Source organism: Amia ocellicauda, chromosome 4 (genome assembly GCF_036373705.1).
Source record: "Amia ocellicauda isolate fAmiCal2 chromosome 4, fAmiCal2.hap1, whole genome shotgun sequence".
NCBI classification, from domain to species: Eukaryota; Metazoa; Chordata; class Actinopteri; order Amiiformes; family Amiidae; genus Amia; species Amia ocellicauda.
The window spans coordinates 31,442,481-31,465,913 of record NC_089853.1 but is presented as its reverse complement, the minus strand read 5'-3'; the positions used below and the strand labels follow the sequence as shown (position 1 = coordinate 31,465,913).

The 23,433-nt window shown below is 39.1% G+C and overlaps 1 protein-coding gene across 1 annotated transcript in view; it reads right to left on the bottom strand.

The window, feature by feature from the left end:
* The window catches only part of LOC136748801 (transient receptor potential cation channel subfamily M member 1), a 70,617-nt gene extending 60,808 nt beyond the window's left edge, over positions 1–9,809 (bottom strand). Inside the window, exon 1 of the mRNA XM_066702849.1 lies at positions 9,596–9,809. Coding sequence (XP_066558946.1) covers positions 9,596–9,809 — 214 coding nt within the window. The remainder of the gene's footprint in view (positions 1–9,595) is intronic.
* Between the last annotated feature and the right edge of the window lie 13,624 nt (positions 9,810–23,433).

Genomic DNA, 23,433 nt, shown 5'->3' with positions numbered 1-23,433 from the left:
TAAAGGATTTGTCAGGTAGTGTTTATGGGAACTTTTGTAAAGGAGATACAGAGATGGCAGATCCTATTTGTTTTTGTTTTCCATTAAATTATATATGTCCCTTTGTGCAAATATCTTTTGGAAACAGGCCTTTTAATTTACATGTAAATGTCTAATAAACATGAGTCTCAGGCATCGCATATTTCTTTAAGATAAACAAGATACACAAAGTCTAGCTCAACTGGAATCATTTCTTCTTGGAGTGATGGGTGTAATTGTTTCAGCTTGATAGGCAAGCTGTATACACTCCCACTATCAAGCTACTAAGGGTAGTACCCAATGTAGTATCTAGTAGGATTAAAACCAAAAGTTCAATCAAATCCAACACCTTTCTTTTTGGTTGCTTGTTTCAAAACAGGGTCCACAACCAGTACTTTCATGTGATCTCCTATTTGTTTTTAGTGATAACGTGTATTGTAGATAAAGTGTGTATGGAATGTTTTCAAAGACACCTTTGGATTTCCTGGAATTAATTTCAAGTCTAAGTCCAAGACACTGTCTGTGTCGTGCTCACTTTTGAACCGTTCTGCTACTAGAGATAAGATACATTGCACATGCGTTTGCCTTTGAAAAGGCTTCACAGCCGTTTTGGCTGAGAACGTGTTAGTTTCTTGAAACACGATCCTGCCTTTTAAATCTGATTTGAACTGTGATGTGTTTTATTTCTCAAAATTTGTCTGGTGTAAATATTTGAAATGGTCCCTGAATTAAAAAGTCTGAAAGTGAGAATCTCCTGCACACCCTTGCAAAGACTGTTTCACCAAAGTATTACAATATTTTATTTGCATTGTGAACTTCTTTATAGTAGCAGCAGGATTAACTATAATACTGTGATGGGAAAACAGTAAAAAGAAAAATGAGTTGGTTTGAATTCCAATGGTAAAATACCTCTAAGCTCTGACTGAAGGTTACTGCAGCTTACAATTTGTTTCATACATTTATTTGACATATAGACAGGAGGTAGCATTTCAAGATCAGTTGATTCTTAGTTGAAAGAGTTTCCAGTCTGGACTGGCTGATTAAAGACCACATTATTTTATTCAGCAGTACAATAAACAGAAAGTAGGTTAAATATGACCTTCCAGACATGTTCCTTAATCTAAGACTTTGTTGTGAACAATCTTACTGAAACTAATAGTTTACCTTATTGGTCAAGTCTTTAACTGAGAGTGCAAATGTGTTGGTGGTGATGGAACAACACAGTTACAAAGCATAACAGCTCAGAATCATTGATGTTTCATTAGAAAAAGCCTTCACACCATAAGATCAGAGAATAAATGATTACAAGAGCCACAACCAACCTCTGATTGCATCATCCAAAGATTTGCCATCTGGATTTAATTAAATGGCACAACGTACTTTTCTTTTATTTATTTTTTAATTTAACAGATTTTATGAAAGCAAATTGTACACTAAACCAACTGCCAGAATTTGTCAAGGATTGTTAAAGTACATTTTATTTTGTAAATTTCTGCTTAGAGAATAATAGAACAAAATCAATACATTCTCCTTTACCATTTGATTGCTTTACCAGATGCTGATGGGGAAAGAATTCACATCCCGGATGAATGCATGTTACCAACCTAAGGCAGTAAACATTCATTTTTTATAAACAAAATACCCATTTGTTCAATCTAAGAGTGGCCTTGTGAAAGCCTGAAAAAGTACTTTCTCTACGGATATAAAATAAGCCTTTTGCATTACACTTGAAAAGCGAATTACAGCCTATGGTCCTGTTGGAATAGAAAAACAACTGGATTAAATAGTAGTGAATTATTTTTTTATTTGAACAATAATCATGCTGTACTATAGATTTAGTCTATAATAACACAAATTCAACACCTGTGTTTTCACCATGTATCATTCAACTTGTACCCATCCTGTTTCATAATGTACAGGCATGTATATCCTGATGTAAAGATATAACAAAAAGGAAGTCAAGGTTTTAACTGTAAGCCTGCATCATTGCAATTAATTCTACAGAATAAAATTTGAAGAATTCATTTTTTTACTTTATTGACTTTTTCCTGGCATGTTTTTTTTTTTTTTTTTTTCAAAATAGGATGTCACTGGGAGTATCCACTCCCTTTATCTACATGTGATTCTTAGCAGATTTAATAAAGTAATTTCCTTCAAGGTACAGAGGTCAATTGCCACGTTTCTCTTATCTATTGCAGTGTAATTTATTTCTTAGCAGACAGGGCATCAAGAAATGCACAGGAGCAATCTCTAAACACAAAAAGGTTGTTTATTTGAACTGACTTGTTTCAGTATATTTAAATGTAAAGGCTGAATTATGACACTTAATAATGTGCTATGTGTGAAATGAGCAAGGTGGTCCAATTTCCTGCACATGATCAAAATGTCATATGGTCAAATAATGTCTTCTTTCTTTAAAGAAGGAGGATAGTTTACTTTAGGATACAGAGGTGTAGACATCTTCCCAACATGGGGAAGACATGACAATAAATTAACAGGTAGAATAAAACATTAAAGAATCAAATCAAACTGTGTGAGAATGCATATTGAGTGTTAATCTGCTTGACACACTGTATTGACAGCATGCTCCCGTTTTAAACTTTTCCTCTAGTTTTGGCTATTTCCTCCACTCGCCCCCCCCCCCCCCCCCCCGGATCACCCCAAAAAAGCATAATATTTCAAGTAAGCAGAAGCAGGCGTTTAGATTGGCTAGCGGGTAGAATTTTCTCAATAATTTCTGGCTTGCTTTTACACCACACAACACCAATGAATTTGGGTGGACAGATGGAAAGGAAAGGAACCTCAAATGAAAATTGCTTATATATACACAAATACAGACTAGCCAGAAGTGAGCATAACTTCTTCTTATTTTACCCACATTTAAGATTCTTATAAATCAGCAATTCGATGCTTAGCAACGGAAAAAATGCAAATGGCAAAACCGGGTCAAACACTGAACAGGTTGATGTGCTCACGTATGCTCAGGATTAGATAGATTACTGAAAGTTTCAGATGGAGTTTTAATTACAGTGCAATTTTACCTGGAGTGTCTGTTTTGAGAAGGGATTACTTTTTGTCTTTAATCTCAATAATTTAATTTAATTACATATAGTTACAGTATATAGTATAAACATTACATGCCAAAGGTTGAGAAGCCACACAAATGTAAAGAGGCATTGATTTGCTATTTCTTCACTTAAATCAATATAACATCACCCTTAAGCAAGTACACACTTTTGGTTTAGAAACACACTAATGTGGAACTTCTCTTTGGGAAAACTGTACAGTAAAGCAAGCTGTGTGTTATCTGTTTAATCACTGAGGTGCTTATGCATTTATGTCAAATGTGTAGTAACCACATACATGTTTTATATTTCTAGTTCTGCAGTGAGATTCTTTTGAGCAATCTACACCTCACAAATGCAACAGGGCATTACAATATAGCAATATGAAATCGCTGGCATCACAATATGAATGTACAGAATATGTGTTCTCTATTTCACCCTAAAACGTGGCTTCCTGCCAAATATATTTACAATACTGTTGTAACACTGTATTTTTTTAACTGCAGATAATTGCCACACAATTATTTTCACAGTGAAATGCAAGAAAAATGCAATATTGAAAATGTACAATCACGATCAGAAAAATACTTTTGTCCAAACTCTAGTTGTCTTGATACTTTTTGGTCTATAGTGTTTAGCTCTGTTTTTGTTTTGTTTTGTTTTGTTTTTTTATTTCATAAGTGTGAAACCCGTCTAACAATCTCTTTTCATAAATGTTTGTCCTCTATTCTCATTGTTTAACAGGGCCTCAGTGGGCTAGCATTGTATGCCCCCCCCCCTTCAATGTGCAAGGCCTCAAAATACTCTGATACACGTTAAACAAACACATATGAAACATTAAGAGTGTGCTTTGGTGAAACAATAACTTAATTATGCATTTTTACCATCCCCCCCACCCCCCACTAATGATCGCTTCAAGGCTAATACATTCTAGAGGATGTAATATTAAATGTATAGAACTTAAGAATTTCTCTATTGTGAGCCAGGACACAAGTAAATGAAAACAGCATTTAAGAATAATGAGCACTTTTGTTTTGGGGGGAAGGTGGAGTGTGTGTGTGTGTGTGTGTGTGTGTGTGTGTGTTGGGGGAGGGGTGGTGGTGGTTATAAAATGCTTATTAGTGAATCATATAATTGAGGCCGTAAAGCCCAATCACAGTAAAAACCTTGCATTGGTTCTCCACAGTGGCTTGCTATTATGAAACACACAGAGAGCCACAATGACAAATGATAACACCTAGGGCGGTGGTTTAATAGCAACTGTTGTTGGTCATGTGAGCTGAAAGCCTGACTCATGTGCTTTAAGGGTATTGTTTAGCTGCAAAGCACAAAGAGAGAGGAAAAAAATCAACTTGCAGTCCCCTATGACACTGCGGTGGTTAAGCCAGGGATTCACTTCCTTAAACTGTGCTTGTTGTTTGGTGTTCTTCACAAACACTTCCCAGCAATGGGCTGTCAGAGATGTGAAACACTGCACCTTCACACAGCCTAATGGAGATATGTGAAAAGCCTGAAGCCATTTTTCTAGTATTTTTATATAATGATAATGGAATCTGGAAAGGGTTTCTTAAAAGTGCTTTCAAATTGAATTCATTAAACAAATAAATATTATTACATTTTCATCCACTTGAAAAAAACAACAACAAAAAATCTCTGGCCTACCTCTCACTCTGTAAAACATGCCAAAACAAACATGTTCAATTTGAATACCCCTGCACACGTGCCAGGACTAGGCCATTCTTCTAACAGCCTTGGGCATATACAAAAACCAAGGCCTTGAGAACTGCACTGAATATTTTCTGCCCAGGAATTTAAAAAACAATCTATTTTTGTAATGCTAATATTATTATTATGGGGCCTCAGAGGGACAAAATGCACATGTCACCATCTGAACAACAGTGACACAGTCTTTTTCCTGGGGTGAGCATCATTCAGTTACTCTGTATTAGTGGTCAGACAGTCTTTCCTGAAGACAAACACATTGAAGTGATCAATAATACTCTGATCATCTAAGAAGATCAGTGTAAATCCGCAGCCCACAGTATACCACCAGACTCCACAGCAAGTTCACGTAAAGGGACATTTGTGAATATACAAAATGGTATATTCTTTGTGCTGATCCTTCACTTTACTTTTATTTTCTTGTTGCTCGCTTGTGGTGTTTAACTCAGGTACAGATCATTACCTTTACAGATAAGGATATTTTATGATGTGTTACTAAGAAAAGTAATGGCATGCTGGTGTAATCACAAGTGTTTCTAAGGGGCAACCATTCACCTTGATAGTGATCACAGGGAACTGCGAAATACTGCAGCTTTAGAAGTGTATAACCAGATGCCTACACACTGGCATCCAATTAGTGAATCTGATTGCCTGTGGAAGACTCTGAGGAAAAAGTGTCATGAATCAGTTTAAAGGAAAGTGGCATATCCTGTGGGAATGGCTTTTGTTAAGCGATAAAATGAGAAGAGCTTAATTCTGTAAGCATGACAGTTTTGTCTTCTCTGTGGCTCACCAGCATAAACCCAGATGAGAACAGACACTAGAGGCATGATAAAACCCTGTCAAAGAAGAGTGGCCCATTAACATCTCCCTAATCCTGCTAATGATAACTGTCTTGGCTTTATTGATGAGTTCTTATCTTCAGCTATATTAATTAGCACGCAAGTTGGCTAATCTGGACCACAGATGGCGAGCAGCCCGTTTGAAGGCCGTCACTGACCACAGACGTAATTGCAGTGCTCCTGTGTTTTGATGCAAGGTAATTGGCTCAGCTTCAGACTCCAGACACGTTACAGCTGAAGTTATTTTTGGGCAGTGCTTATGTTTGTATTTTGTCCTTTTGTTTTCATTTTCCTGATGTTTCATTCAGCAGGGGGATTTCTCAGGGACAGATTTGATTTTTATTTTATTACCTGCAAGATACCTTTCACAGCTTCAGACATGCACAACAAAGGTTGTCTGAGACAACCATCCACCACAAACCAAACATGTTTCTATGAGCACAGTGAGCTGCATTTCAGTGTTTGGCATTAAAACGTAATGCAGTATTTTTAATGTTCTTGTTTTTGGAAGAATCTAGAGGGCATTTAGACTGACAATCTCCCAGACTGCTGGTTTTAACAGACTCTAAAAACTCATTAATGGCTGTCTCAAATCTTTCCATATCAAGCAATGGAGATATAAAACATACAAATGATAAACTCCCTGTTGCAGAAGTCATCTTGAAATAGTTTGACAGTGTTATGAGGTGAACTACTTTGAGGATTAATTTTCCTCTTTCTAAACCAAGAAACAAAACAGAGATTATTATGAAATGGGATAACATGGACATGTTCCAAGAGCAGTCACACTGATCTAAGGTTATTTATCTCTGAGACAGAGCTCCAAGTAGTAATTAACTTTCCCTGGGACTAACATTGTGCTTGTTTTTGTTATTTTTCATTTCATTTGGAGAACATAACATAGCTATGCGACTTGCTTACTAATGTGTTCTAGACTGGCTTCCAAAGAGGGACCCTGCAGTGACTGTTGGGCAACTCATGTTTTTAAGCAGGGACAATGTCCTTAACTCTTTGCTGGTCAGGGGGTGAGAGAAGAGTATTTGTTGAACTCCTGGCTTTGCTTCAGCCCTGTGAAATGTCAATTCCTTGGTTTCCTAAAAAGCGTTGTTATCTATCATCTGTATTTAATAGTGTATTTGTCAGCTTCCACTATATATTATTGTTTTGACACTGTCATTTGTCATTATCCATAACTGTGGATGGAGATGTGTACTCAGTACGGGTTCCAACGGCTCCAGAGAATTTAATTCAGTTAATGTATCAGACTTTCCAAGCTCTCACCCTCATAGTAAGATTGTCAAATCTATCCTTTCCCCCAAGAATTCACTGTGTTTTCCTTCCCCCAGATAATATTTACAGAAACACACAGCTAATCACACAGGCAGTGGTAAGTGGTTGTGTGTCGAGAGAAGCAACAGTTGATGTGTAGTATTCCTTCTAGTTGCTGCTTTCCTGCTTTCAAACACAAGGTATAGGCCAGCCCTGTGCTGTATTAAATTTGTGACTTGTTGACTCAAGTGTCTATTATTGGAATAGTTTAAATGGAAGATAGAGGGGGGTTTAGCCACTTGTTTTCAGCTCCTGACATGGCTAATGATTTACAAAGGGGTTAATATCTTACCCACAATTTTCAATGGGTGTGTCTGGGTTGGACTGTAATTTGCATGGTGCCTGTTGTCTGAGTGAGCCGTGTGAGACCAGCTTTGACTACATGGAATATAAGCAGAGTGGGACAGATGTCTCGGATAATTGAGCATTTCACAAAATATGGAAGCACAGAGATCTAATCTAGGTGGCTGTGTAGGGAGAGAAAGTTGCAAAGGAAACAACGCAGGCTTGTCACCATTGTTGTATTTTTTGTTTTTGGAGGGGAACAAGCAGGCAGTTTTATGTGTTGGAATGTAGTGCTCAATCCTTCATGTTCATATAATTTTGATTTACCCTCTTTATAAAATGAGACTGCGGCTCAAGAAAACACACACTGTTCTATTGCAGCATGGCAAGACTGACATAGTTCTTCTATAAGAATAATTTATTGCACCATCATTTACCGAGTGTCTTGTGAAAAAAGGTTAACGGAAATTTAATAAGCAGAATCACAGTTCATGTGGGGCCACTTGACCAAAAGATCTGATAATCTGGTAGAGGGTTTTGCTTACCGTCTCCTTGTTCAATCTGCAAATCATCCACCTCTTTGTTCTCCTAATCTAACCAGCCTACATTCAATTTGTTTCAACACACATTGGCCCATTTAAAAAACTGAAAGTCTGTGACGCTGAGAAATAAAAAGATGACTTGGAACTTGGCTGAGGAAAAGGGATAATTTCTATTGTGTCTTTCATTAAGCACCAGCAATATCTGGAAGGGGAAGAGAGACTGTAAAGCGAGGCCTAGCATTGCCAGCTAGGGAGCACTGCACAGTCAAGTCTCACTGAAAAACCTCACTTCCCCACCCTTAAGACCAGCCACTGAACCCATCATTGAAACTTCCACCCACCCTCTGTCTGGGACACTGCCAAGTCATCACTCATTCTCCCCTGCTAGTTTATCCCATGCCAAACCCTTTTGATGCTAGTAGAGTGGGGGAAGGGGTTGGGTTAACACTGCCTGGTTTAGCATAGTGTTGTGTGGAACAGAACTCAAATGACACTTACAGTGTATATACAATAGTTTTGAAAAAGGAATTTTACAATAGACGGTTCTTGAATTTGATCAAATAAGGGTTTTGGTGTGCTTGAGAAGGAAGCTGTCATTTATATAGAACCTTTAATCTTTAGTTTATGTTTCTATGCTACTTTTATTGGTACAACTGTGTGGTTCTCTAAACTGTACAAATTTGGGTTCAAATGTTTTTTTCTTCTTTAAATCAATTTGGGGGAAAAACACCCAAGTACAGCCTATGTTTGAAGAAAGCTTTTGTGCACATATTGATCCCTTTTTGCTTAACACAGAAAGCACAGCTGTGTGGTCTTGCTTGGCATTGGTCATAACGTGGTAAACTAAGTTGCTTACACAGCAATTATTCAGGGACATGATACACAGATAGACACACTGCAATGAATAGAAGGCTGACTTGAAATGCTAGCACTGTGGTACACAAACAACAACTGGTTCATTAGTCATCTTCATGTCTCACTGATCACACCATAGGGGAGCAACAAGACTATGTTTCTGCTTGTCATTTGCTCTCTATTGTGTTTGCATAGCATTTGACATTATTCTGAAATGCAAACAGGGTACAGCTTATAAAGACGGTTAACAAAACTTAACAGAACTGAATATACAATACTTGGCAAAATTAGGCAAATTCAGCAGATTGAAGTTCTGAAGAAGAAAGCTGAGGCAATGCAAACTAGAATCTTGTCTGAACTGAATTAAACAGACCCAAAAGAACAAAACATTTGGTGTTACATTCTTGAAGACTACAGTTTTGATTGTATAACCAAACACAAGGTTCTGTGGCATTGTGCCTCATGCGCCTTCAAAATAGATCATAATGTGCCTTTTTTATGACACAAAGTTAAGACTCTGGTGTTGTCAAATTTACAGTTTCATGAGCTGAAATGAAAGATCCCAGAAATGTTCCATAATGAGCATTTTGCCTTTTCCAAGAGACTATATCCATTTGACAGGTGTGGCATATCAAGAAGCTGATTAAACAGCATGACCATTACACAGGTGCCCCTTGTACTGGGGACAGTAAAAGGCTACTCTAAAATGTGCAGTTTTGTCACACAACGCAATGCCACAGATGTCTCAGGTTTTGAGGGAGTGTGCGATTGGCTGCTGACTGCGGGAATGTCCACTAGAGCTGTTGCCATAAAATTGAATGGTCATTTCTCTACCATAAGCCACCTCCAACGTCATTTTCAAGAATTTGGCAGTACGTCCAACCGCAGACCATGTGTAACTACACCAGCCCATGACCTCCACATCTGGCTTCTTCACTTGCAGGATCATCTGAGACCAGCCATCCAGACAGATGACGACTGCGGCTTTGCACAACTGAAGAATCTCTGCACAAACTCTCGGAAGCCGTCTCGGGGAAGCTCATCTGCGGCTCAGCGTCCTCACCAGGGTCTCGACCTGACTGCAGCTCTGGTGGACACTTCTTCAGCCAGCAATTTGCACGCTCCCTCAAAACTTGAGACTTGAATTCCATAGATTAGGAGCTAATTAATCTATTTCAACTGACTTATTTCCTTATATGAACTGTATGTCAGTACAATCTTTGAAATAGTTGCACGCTGCGTTTATACTTCTGCCAGCACAGACGCAACCAAAACAGCCACGTCTGCAAGCACTTAAGTTCACCCTTCACCTCTCTCTGAAGCTGAAACCAGTTGGAGAGGCAAGAGCACCTGGCTGTGCGCGGTAACATACCTGGTGCCTCCTGTTTGTGGAGGGAGTGCTAACGAAACCGAGAAGTGAATCAGATAAGTGCGGTTTGCAGAAGTGGCAGCTGCGTGCTGCGCAGTGCGTGTGGCGGCGGGGCGCTGCTGGCTCAGGGCTGCATCCACATCGCGTGTCTAGCGGCGCAGTCTAGCACAGTTTGGTGACGCAGGCAGAGCTATTAATATCCCTGGGACGGGATGTACTGTGTTCAGCAGCGGGGTCACTCCAGGAGAAACAATGCACTGGCTCTTTTCTCGGTAACGCTACGGCTGCCCCTCAGACTGTCTAGTTGTAGTTGTCAGTGTTTGGAAATGATGTCGGCTCACTTTACTGTCTTATTGCGCTTGCAGAGCTCGGCCTCGCCCACTTGTGCACTCATTGACTCCGACCAAAACAAGCCCCGAACAATGTGCGTGTGCTATGGAGGGAGCTTCCCAATGCGTGTGTTGCGAAACGCCTTTTGTTTGTGTTTGCAGGTTGTTTACAACTAACCATCGTCTGCTCTGTCCCAGACATATAGTTGATGTTAAAAGATTAGAAGCCACATGAATAAAATATTTGTGTAACAGGATAATTGAATATAATTGTTTTACTCCAAGGTCAGTGATTGTTTACTGTTTTACTTAATTTATGTGTATAACAATACAAATAAGGAATTTGTTTCATTATGCATCTTATGCTTAAATCTTAACACTGTTGCAGGACTAGGTGTTTTGAATGCAGCATCAGCACATGCTATCAGGTAACCCCTTTGTGGCCTGCACTGTCCTGTACCTCACTCAGCGACATTGCACTGTCATTGCATCACTTCTTATTTGGAAAGGAAATATTCCATTTTTGAAAAGTAGAGAAACTACAGCAAATATGTGGACTGTACCTTACTCGATAGTGTGCTCTGGATATTTAAGTCAGCTTTGCATTATTGCATAACAACTCCTTGTGAAGTGCCTGTGCAAATGGTATATTTCATTGTCTTTAAGGTTGTTGATGAGGAAAGAAGTGAAACGAATAGGAACAAAGTGGGATTTGTGCCAGTCCTTCAAATAAGATTATGTGCTACTACAGGAAAACCGTAAGAGATGTTTGGTAAGTCGTATGTTTATTTTAGATGTTTAATTCCTTCTGAGGTTGCTAAGTGAGAAAGGGCAGTACCTTGTAGTGTTTAAGAGGAAATGTTTTTTAAATGCATGCTTTATATTGCATGAAGAGCTTAATAACAGGAATCTTAAGAGGAAAGCATTCACAGTGAGTCAGGGGTGTATGGCACACTATAAGAGTGCAGTACAGAGAGACAAAGCGATGGGAATCTGTCTGGCTCCTCAGCATCGACTGAACTCAGGACCCAGACTATACAAAACAGACAGGCTTGGTAGCAGTCAGGGAGACTCTTACTCATTTAAAGACATTGGTACATCAGCAATTTGTTGTTCACCCAAATCTCAATCAGAGTTTTTACAAAAAGGAAAGGCCAGCAATGGCAGGTTTGATATCATAAGAAAGATCTTGAATTAGTCAAGAGAAGATAGCAGCATCCATTACTTAAGTTTGAAGACCATGCATCTGGGGCAGACACATCTTTGTTGTTTATTTTATTCCAGTCTTCCTTTAATTCCTCTGGTTTGTATAGTGAAACATAGCCTTCAATGTTTCTACCTTTTATTGCTTTTGTAATTTCAAATAATTATTGAAATTTGGTAACATGGTTGGATCCAATCTTGGACTGGAATTCAATCTCAGTTCCTAAGCAGTACATTTTGTTCCCAGAACAGTGTTCCATACAGACAGACGTGAAGCGATGTTTTGTGGGAAGTGAGAAATGGCTTCTGTCTGGTTTTGTGTGACTGGAGCCCAAGCTCTGGATTTTCCTTTCTGTATGCTGAAATGCATAAAGTAACCATGTGATTATTTGTCATTTAGAATCGTGTAAAATACAGGGTCATCAAAAAAGAACTCCGGAGTTTCCAACTTTAATAACTTTAAAATCCCAGAGTTATTTTTTGATGATCCTGCACTACCAAATAATCTTCTGAATATGATTTTAAGAAATATGATGAAAGATTTGTGTGTTATCAGCTGTCATATCCATCTCAGAATAGGCTGTATCGGTTTCCCATGGACCTTGCATTTTGTACAGTAAAATGCAGACGAGGTGTATAGCAATACGGACACTTTCCACACAATAGCAGCTGTTGATATATGGTTATGGTTGTTGTTGTTTTTTACTGGCTCATTTTAACAGATTAAAATCAAACTTGGTCATGGAAAGGTTTCACAGAACACATTTTGTTTATGCTGAATCCTAAACACTGCTATTAAAAACATGGAATATTTAAAGCACTACATAAAACCACTTGTGAAAATCAGAGCAGACTTTTCTGTTGTTTTATTTTGTTGTTGCATGTACCCAATTAAATGTTACAGCCAATATCAATATATATCACCACACTTGTCTTGTCACCTATTATGTGCATATGCTTCCGAAGTGATGCGGTCTTGCTGTTGTAGCCGTATGGTCAAAAGCGAATGGCGAAACAGAATACTGGTCACTAACCAATGACTGGAAAAATCTGGAAATGAGGCCTCATGATTTTGTGTATGGCTTTGTCCCACTTCTGCATGCACCACCTAAGCAGTGTTTTCTCTCTTAATCCAATTTCACCTCCCCTCCCTGCCGTGTATCTAAAGCATGCATTGTGCTTTATCATTATGTCTTCCAGTGTGCACATGGAATGCTACCCATATATTTTAAGAAAATGACGAATGTCTGCATGACAGCCAGGGGCAAGACTGCCTCGATTTAAAGTGATTAGTGCTGACAAGGGGCCCCAACTGGGCTGGGGTCACAGAGTCCTTTATTAAAAACAACAGAACTCCCGCTCTGCTGGGACCCTCCCCTGTAGACACCCTGCGACCATCCAAAGAATTAGGGGCCGAGCTTGAGACAGCAGAAAATGAACTATGTTGCCTTCTGTATCTAATTCGTTAATGCAATTCATCACAATTTAGTACAATGGACATTTGAATAGCACACTCAAATATAGAGAGATCAATCCACACCATCTTCATTATCATTTGCTCAGCCCTCCTAGCTCCTGACAACCTGTAGACTGGAGTCCTTAAAAATGGCAATTGCGACCCACCCAGATATCCGCTTTGTTGCTTTTATTGAAACAACCAGTTTGTGTAGAAACGTTAGTGGAAAGTGACACATTTGTAAAAAGCAGAACTGTTTTTTTTTTTGTTTTTTTTTATGCATTGGCTTCGTATGACATGAGGCCTGTAGTGTTTCACCCAACTGTTCAACCATTTTTAGCAATATCTGCTAGTAGATTAGTGACTTACTAGTGAAGTAAATAAAATATAATTACACTTTGTACCTTTGGTAGATGGCATATGTATGCTCAGTGGTCATGCTAACAATTGTCCAAGGTTTTTAAGATCCTGTCTGTTTTCTGTGCAGCATTCCTGGGTATAATATAGCTTTGCCAAAAAATATACATAAAAAAGCACACTTTTGTGGTCATTACTTCAAACTAAAACATTTATTTGACACACCCAAGGTAATAAATCATGCTCCCAGAACAATTCTCACTCTCATTTTATACATCTGTATTAAAGTTTGTGACATACCATCTGCTCCCATTATATATTGTAGAACTGTAATTAGAACATTTTTGTAATGTGTACATAAGTGTGCGTTACATCTGTATGGTTACTAAGCCTTTTAAAAGCAGGCCCAACCCTGATACTCTTTTTGTTTATCATTATGACTTAAACACAAACATATGCATAGTTGACGGGCAAAATGTGATTAAATCTTTCATGACAACACCTGCATGTGTAAGGTATGAATATACACCCAGGTATTTACCAAGCTGAGACAAACAGGCAGTTTGGACATGTTTCCTTTTTTCCCTTGGTGCACTGTTCTCAGTCTGAAACCAAGATATGTTTCTATGTAAGAGGATTACTTACTTACGAAGGGGCAGGTTGCCAAGTTTTTAAATTGTTTTTTAATTTAAATGATCCCCCATATGCACTTGTAAAACCCATCTCTCGAATAGCTTTGTATTCTGTGTGAGTGCTCAGAATGAATCACAACATTGTAGTAGTAAGTTATTTGCCAGTTGCATGATCTTAAATTGCATACAATTATTGTTTAAAAAGTATTTCTCACAGCTAGGATTAGACTTTAAAGAATACATCTACTAATCTTCTTAGTTAATACAGAATGTGATGAGAACTCTTGGTGACTGACATTTTAAAAAAATACATATCAAATGTATTCTTTGTAAGACAGACAGACAGTCAAGTTAGAGCACAGTAGTGTTTAGTTTCTGCAATACTTTACACCATATGTGTTCTAGGCAACAGCAGGTCTCACTTGGTTAACATGTAATACCCCACCCACTTTCTCACGCAGTGAGGCAGTACTTACACTAGAGGCAAGCAGGAAGGGCTTAGCACAACATCGATGATGGGAAATGAAACATTTCCTAATTCTGAGTCTAAACCACAAGAACTGAAAAAACAACTGCTTTCTGATGCAGGTGTTGAATTTGATTTTCTCTTCTCATGCTTGATTCTGAGAAGAAAGAACAGAAAGATTAGCACATTCGCAGAACTAGTATCATCTCAATTTATCTGATGGTAGGAAATTCAAAAGGCATGGTAAAAATGTTTGTGACCAGAGGTTTGTTTATTCAAAATAAACCAAGAGCTGTATTTAGAAGCAATTGAAAAGGAAAAGGGTATAGTTTCCCAAGGAAGTCTTTTTTTGTTACTAATTCAGATTGTCCAGTTTAGTTGAAGGCAGATGCTTTCACTCCATATCTCACACAAATGTCAAAGCCATATTTTCACCTTGCAATGCTATGAAATGCTGACCTACAATTGAGACATTCTATTGAACAAAAAAAAATGACCTTACATTATTTTCTAAATAAGACTTAGACCTTGTAAAATCTAGAGCTTGTATTACTTGTTTTTGTATCACCTCATGACTTTTTGAAGCTATCTCCCTTGGTTATCAGTACAGTCTGACATTTCCCAGTGTGTTTTGTACTTTGTCAAAGATTATATGGTAGATGAATGATGTGTAATGATATGCTTCGCTTTGAGAGAAAATTGTTATGCATAGGCAGTACGTCCAAGGCTACCCAGTGAGGCTCACGTGAAGACGCTGTGGCCTGGCAATGAAAGTGCCTGGACTGTCTGCATGGCAGTCTGATTCTGGAGTGCAACTTGGTGCTTCAGACCAACAGAAACTACTACCAAAACCCACAGACCCATGAAGGCCATGCTGCTGAGAATAGGACAATCTTATTGATCCCATTTATTACTTAAGTACAGTGAGGGGAAAAAAAGTATTTGATCCCTGCTGATTTTGTATGTTTGCCCACTGACAAAGAAATGATCAGCCTATAATTTTAATGGTAGGTGTATTTTAACAGTGAGAGACAGAATAACAACAAAACAATCCAGAAAAACGCATTTCAAAAAAGTTATGAATTGATTTGCATGTTAATGAGGGAAATAAGTATTTGACCCCTTCCACTTAGTACTTGGTGGCAAAACCCTTGTTGGCAATCACAGAGGTCAGACATTTCTTGTAGTTGGCCACCAGGTTTGCACACATCTCAGGAGGAATTTTGTCCCACTCCTCATTGCAGATCCTCTCCAAGTCATTAAGGTTTCGAGGCTGACGTTTGGCAACTCGAAGCTTCAGCTCCCTCCACAGATTTTCTATGGGATTAAGGTCTGGAGACTGGCTAGGCCACTCCAGGACCTTAATGTGCTTCTTCTTGAGCCACTCCTTTGTTGCCTTGGCTGTGTGTTTTGGGTCATTGTCATGCTGGAATACCCATCCACGACCCATTTTCAATGCCCTGGCTGAGGGAAGGAGGTTCTAACCCAAGATTTGACGGTACATGGCCCCGTCCATCGTCCCTTTGATGCGGTGCAGTTGTCCTGTCCCCTTAGCAGAAAAACACCCCCAAAGCATAATGTTTCCACCTCCATGTTTGACGGTGGGGATGGTGTTCTTGGGGTCATTCCTCCTCCTCCAAATACGGCGAGTTGAGTTGATGCCAAAGAGCTCAATTTTGGTCTCATCTGACCACAACACTTTCACCCAGTTCTCCTCTGAATCATTCAGATGTTCTTTCTTGGGCAGGGGGACCTTGCGGGCGCTGCAGGATTTCAGTCCTTCACGGCGTAGTGTGTTACCAATTGTTTTCTTGGTGACTATGGTCCCAGCTGCCTTGAGCTCATTAACAAGATCCTCCCGTGTAGTTCTGGGCTGATTCCTCACCGTTCTCATGATCATTGAAACTCCACGAGGTGAGATCTTGCATGGAGCCCAAGACTGAGGGAGACTGACAGTTATTTTGTGTTTCTTCCATTTGCAAATAATCGCACCAACTGTTGTCACCTTCTCACCAAGCTGCTTGGCGATGGTCTTGTAGCCCATTCCAGCCTTGTGTAGGTCTACAATCTTGTCCCTGACATCCTTGGACAGCTCTTTGGTCTTGGCCATGGTGGAGAGTTTGGAATCTGATTGATTGATTGCTTCTGTGGACAGGTGTCTTTTATACAGGTAACGAGCTGAGATTAGGAGCAGTCCCTTTAAGAGAGTGCTCCTAATCTCAGCTCATTACCTGTATAAAAGACACCTGGGAGCCAGAAATCTTGCTGATTGATAGGGGATCAAATACTTATTTCCCTCATTAACATGCAAATAAATTTATAACTTTTTTGAAATGCATTTTTCAGGATTTTGTTGTTGTTATTCTGTCTCTCACGGTTAAAATACACCTACCATTAAAATGATAGACTGATCATTTCTTTGTCAGTGGGCAAACGTACAAAATCAGCAGGGGATCAAATACTTTTTTCCCTCACTGTAACAAAATATATATTAAAATATATATTAAATATATATTAAATTTGATTCATGACATTCAGCAAAATGTTACATTTCTTCCACAGCAGAGTATCTCTTTACTGTAAAGATATCAAACATCCTCATCATTCCTCTTGTTTGTGCTGTGAAAGACATACAACTGGTAAGATATATATGGATCATATACAATTTAGAATATGAGCTTCCTCTTCATATATATATATATATATAGCAATGCTACATCAACAGTACGACACCGCCAAGACTCTGACCAGATCAAGATTTGTTAATCATATATTGTAAAAACCAGATCAAGTTTAAAGCTGTCCAAACAATCTGTGAATGTACCTAGAATAACTGTATGCAAACTCATGTTCTTAGTTTAGTTTCTAATCCGATACCTTGAAGAATATGTGCTAATTTATGGTAAAGGCATAGCTACTGATCTCAACCAGTCACAATCCCTAACAGTTTTCCTTCTTTTGCGGCAAACCTGAACTCACTACATTGACTTCAACTGGCAGAAATCATGTAGCTTTCAGCAGACAAACTAACTCTGTCACCTGGGGACTACCAGCTCCAGAAATTGAGTGGCACAGCCTGGATTAGGACCAGCCATCGCCACACTGGAAGATACAGTCTAGTCTCCAGGAAGAGTGGTTTATTTAGTGACCTACTTTTGCTTGATGCTGGATGGAGAGGAAGCTGTACACTCTGGTTTCTAGGTGTAGGTGGAAATTAAGTATTACATAACAGAAATTCTGTTCCAAGATGAAGTGGAGAACAAATGGTGCTCGCTCACAGTGCGTCCTGTCTGTAACCTGGCCTTGAAAGGATTCTGCTCCCAGCTGGCTAGCAATGTCAGATTGTATTGTCCATTAACAGGAAACTGTCCCAAAACAAAATGGGTGGAAAGCAAGGACACACATACCTCTACACACAAGTACTTAATTAATTATTATATACAGCCACAGTTGTAAGGTTTAAACATGATTCTCCCCTAAGAATCCATGTTGTGGTCAGACTAAGAAACATGTTAGGGCTTGTTCCTTTTCAACTTCAGTTTTCTAAAGCAAAGGAAGAGGATTCACTTCTTAAGATTTACTTGGATTGAAACTTGTAATCATTCAGTGATTTTGTGCTTCTTGTCGAGCTGGAAACTACAATCAGACCCAGTTTGAGTTATGCAATAAGGAAGCACTATATATTTATTCATTTGGCTTGAGTTATGCTCTAATTACAGAAATGCAAGTGATGTTAAACTGAGGCAGAACAAACACTGCAGGCATCTGTATTTCATGCCCATACTGTTAGTGTTGGCCTTGTTTCATAAAGAAAAGTGTGGATTAAGGAATGAGGCTAATAGAAGGAAGCATCTATTCAACATGCCTGTGTGAGAAGCCTAGTTAAGGACAGATTTGTATTTGATGAACATCCCTTGAAAAGGCTTCCGGCTTCTGTATATTGTATAACGAAATTGTTGGCATTACAGGGTATTTTAAGACGTTTAGCTTAACAAGATAATAGTGGCAGAAGCACAGGGTCACAATGTTTGGATTAGTAACTACTGCTGACAATACATGTACGGTAGCCTCCAGATTTATTCAGCGAAAAATATTGAGTCTACACCTGTGTTTTTCTTGCTAAATCAACTTTTAGTTACACTTCAACAAGGGCACAAATAAACCTGGAGTCTACTGTAGGTCAATATCTATTTAATAGCCATCCTGTATTTATTCTCTACCACAGAGCCTTCTGGCAGATGCACACTAATTAAAAGAGCCTGCGTTGCCAATGCCATTAATCAATACATTTCAAGTTTAGTTTTATTTCTGTGCTAATAAGTGTAGTAAGCTGAAGCACAATATTATTCCCCATAAAAATACACTTTTTGTTACTATCTTTATTATTAATATTATTATTTTACATTGATCTTTTTGTTTTCTGTATTAACCTGATACTTCTTGTGGGTTTCTAAAAATCAAGCACTTTCTTACCTAAAACATATGAGAGTTTTTTTTTTTTTTTGATGGGGTGTGACAATGATTCATGTACAGAAGTTTCCTATATTAAAAATGAAATCCCTCAATTTATCTTTTGTAGAATGAGTATAGTCTGAGTGGTTTCATCAACCTAAACAAAGGCATTATGCATAAATGAGTGTAGGTTTTCTTTCCTCATAATAATGTGCTGAGAAACTATCACCAGGTTGTGAGTGGTTTTGAGTCAACTGTAGATCACTTCTGATGAGAATCACATTTAGGTTGCTAATCACAACAAAAACCCTTGGCATTTATTTGCCAAATTCTACAGTTGACAACAAGACTGTGCCTCGTAAATATGTCTGTGTTCGTATACATGTACTCATTTATCGGAACAGAGGGAGCCACAAAAGGAAATGAGTTACCTAACTAGACTTTGGTAAGCAGCCACCCTGTTTATCTTTACAGCTTCAGAAACATTCTAGAACAGACTGATTTGCTGGAGCAGTTAATAGAGTTCCTTTATCTTTCTGTTCCACTTCTATTCTAAAAGGTCCTTTTTAGAGTAGGAGAAATTAAGTTTTTGTGAAGTATTATCTTTGTGACAGGTCAACAATGTGGTTACACTGGTTAAAATAACACTTTTGAAGCACACTACATATTCTCACCATGTGACAGTTGTATAGACTTGGCTCTGCACTTGCAGTTCTTGTGAAACAGGAACTGTCTTCGTATTGTCTCCAATGTAATAAATAGACTTCTGAGGTGAAGCATGATTAACCATACAAATACAAGAACACAAAGTTCTTGTGAAAAAAATGAAGTTTATGTAAAGCAACACAACAGATGGCCTACTTAGTGCTGCATAATCTGTCCCTCTCAATTGATACCAGGAGTAATTGTAATGTGGGATGCATGTCAATATTTTATTTTTTTCTCTTAAATGATTTTAGTGCCAGACAAATTAACATGAGCAGTAGTATCAGTAGTGTTGGTGGTAGTAGTAGTAGAAGGAGGAGGAGGAGGAGGAGAAGGTGAGAAAGTCAAAAATAGAATATTAAATTAAAGAAACAAATTAAATATATTTGTATCTGTTATAAAAAACATTTTGGAATCGCCAATATATTTTCAGCTGGATATCCCACTGTAAACCTGCATCAGCAATCTAGGAAAGTTTATGTAAACACAAAGGAATCTTCTTCCATTGGTGCATCACTAGCCATCCACCGGTTTTGTGCACTGTGCTCCTTAACACAAAATAGTGCAACATCCTGGGGGGGTTCTATCCATGGTAACATTCGAACCCCGCTCTCCCACGACACAGTGCAGTGACCTTACCGCATCTCTTAAAGGCCCAGGCCCATAATGGCACCTCAGGATCACTACACAACACCTCCCAAGCAATTACAGCACACCCTCGTGCTGCTCAACCATCCCCTCGTGCTGCTCAACCATCCCCTCACTCCAGATGGCCTTACGCTGGCTCGTTTCACACACTGCTGACACCAATGTAACATCATGGGGGTGTTCCAACCAAAGCGAGATTCGAAGCCCGTTCTCCTGCGCCACAGTGCCGTGACCTTAATGCATCACTGAAAGGCCCAGGACCTTTAGCTAGGCCTCAGGATCGCTATGTTAGAATATGTTTGGGGTCACCAGCAGGACAGACACAGCTGACAAGAGCCAGTCCTACAGAGGTCAGGGGTCACTGTAAACTTACTATACCCTAGCCAATCTGACCACACTTATTTCCCAGCAACACTCCAATTCTGTAACATACCCCACAAACTCCCATCCATAGCTGGCTAAGGAGCATTACTAGGTCACAATACGGTAACTTCTAGGCCTTAGGGCACATCCTGTACTTATTATGATAATTATAATTTACACGTAATTGTAACTATGTGGTTACACCTGGTCATAAATATGCCTACAGTTTGTAAAATGTTTGAGCAACAATACATTGGTGATTCACAATATACAGGACTGTGCAAAACATTTTGGCAGGTGTGAAAAAATGTTGTAAAGTAAGAATACTTTCAAAAATAGACATGTTAATAGATTATATTTATCAATTAACAAAATGCAAAGTGAGCGAAAAGAAGAAAAATCTACATCAAATCCATATTTGGTGTGACCACCCTTTGCCTTCAAACCAGCATCAATTCCTCTACGTACACTTGCACACAGTTTTTGAAGGAACTCGGCAGGTAGGTCGGCCCAAACATCTTGGAGAACTAACCACAGTTCTTGTGTGGATTTAGGCAGCCTCAGTTGCTTCTCTCTCCATGTAATCCCAGACAGACTCGATGATGTTGAGATCAGGGCTCTGTGGGGGCCATAACATCACTTCCAGGACTCCTTGTTCTTCTTTACGCTGAAGATACTTCTTAATGACTGTCGCTGTATGTTTGGGTTCGTTGTCATGCTGCAGAATAAATTTGGGGCCAATCAGATGCCTCCCTGATGGTACTGCATAATGGATAAGTATCTGCCTGTACTTCTCAGCATTGAGGAGACCATTAATTCTGACCAAATCCCCAACTGCATTTGCAGAAATGCAGCCTCAAACTTGCAAGGAACCTCCACCATGCTTCACTGTTGCCTGCAGACACTCATTCGTGTACCACTCTCCAGCCCTTTGGTGAACAAACTGCCTTCTGCTACAGACAAATATTTAACATTTTGACTCATCAGTCCAGAGCACCTGCTGCCATTTTTCTGCACCCCAGTTCCTGTGTTTTTATGCATAGTTGAACCACTTGGCCTTGTTGCCACGTCGGAGGTATGGCTTTTTGGCCGCAAGTCTTCCATGACGGCCACTTCTGACCACACTTCTCCAGACAGTAGATGGGTGTACCAGGGTCCCACTGTTTTCTGCCAATTCTGATCTGATGGCACTGCTGGACATCTTCTGATTGTGAAGGGAAGTAAGCATGATGTGTCTTGCATCTGCTGCAGTAAGTTTCCTTGGCCGACCGCTGCGTCTACGGTCCTCAACATTGCCTGTTTCTTTGTGCTTCTTCAAAAGAGCTTGGACAGCACATCTGGAAACCCCTGTCTGCCTTGAAATGTCTGCCTGGGAGAGACCTTGCTGATGCAGTATAACTACCTTGTGTCTTGTTGCTGTGCTCAGTCTTGCCATGGTGTATGACTTTTGACAGTAAACTGTCTTCAGCAGCCTCACCTTGTTAGCTGAGTTTGGTTGTTCCTCACCCAGTTTTATTCCTCCTACACAGCTGTTTCTGTTTCAGTTAATGATCGTGTTTCAACCTACATATTGAATTGATGATCATTAGCACCTGTTTGGTATAATTGTTTAATCATACACCTGACTATATGCCTACAAAATCCCTGACTTTGTGCAAGTGTACCTAGAAGAATTGATGCTGTTTTGAAGGCAGAGGGTGGCCACACCAAATATTAATTTGATGTAGACTTTTCTTCTGTTCACTCACTTTGCATTTAGTTAATTGATAAATATAATCTATTAACATGTCTATTTTTGAAAGCATTCTTACTTTACAGCATTTTTTCACACCTGCCTAAAACTTTTGCACAGTACTGTATATGTATGCTGTTAACTAGGAATACACTATTCTCATCCTAATACAAATATCATTTGTTTATGGTTTTGTGTCTTATGAATATGACAACACTGACAAATGAAAACTGTATTTAGACAAGACAAAACTGATTTCAGACCTGGAAAGTACTTAACCTTTCTACAAGCTTTGCATTTATAGTCCAAAATATTTTAAAATATGGAAATAATTCACAACTGCAAATCGATCAGGAGGTTTTCGGTTGTGAAAAAAATATTTATTTAATTACCATTTAATATAAAGTCTATTGATAGAAACCTGTCTCTTCATTTAGTGAAAGAAATAGTATTAACTTTACACTGGTGTGAAACACTTGCATAGCACATGCTGTTTCACACTTATTCTTTTTCCTTTGTTGGTTCATTTCTGTTCTGTGGTAGTGTTTTTTCCGCACCCATTTCTATATGCATCTCTCGTAAATGCGTAAAATAAACTCCTTTACACATGAATCACACCACTTGCAGTTCTTAACAAAAAAACAAAAAACAAATCTGTACCATGAAACGACTGTCACGGTCATCACAAGCCTTCATTGTCGCTTCACACAGGTTGTGATGGCGTTGGCCTGGTCTGGCCGCTGGCGTCAGCAGGCTCCGCGCACATGGCTAACTGGCAGGACGCCAGCTGGCGGCGGCCGCGCAACCCCTGCGAGATCCCGGCGCTTTAAAGCTGCAGTGTCAGTTCAAAACGAGTGAATGGCGCTTTATTTGGTTGAACTAATACAGCGAGGATTTACAAGCAGCTGTATTGATTTTATTGTCCTCTGTTGTCAAATGTGCACTTTAACTGCGCGCGGCCAATTGCCTTGACCTTGAAACGACATTTCCGCTTTATTTTCGGGTTTCGTATTTCTATTTTCACTTTCGAGGAAACGAATCTCGCGTTTTGATCTTATTTTTC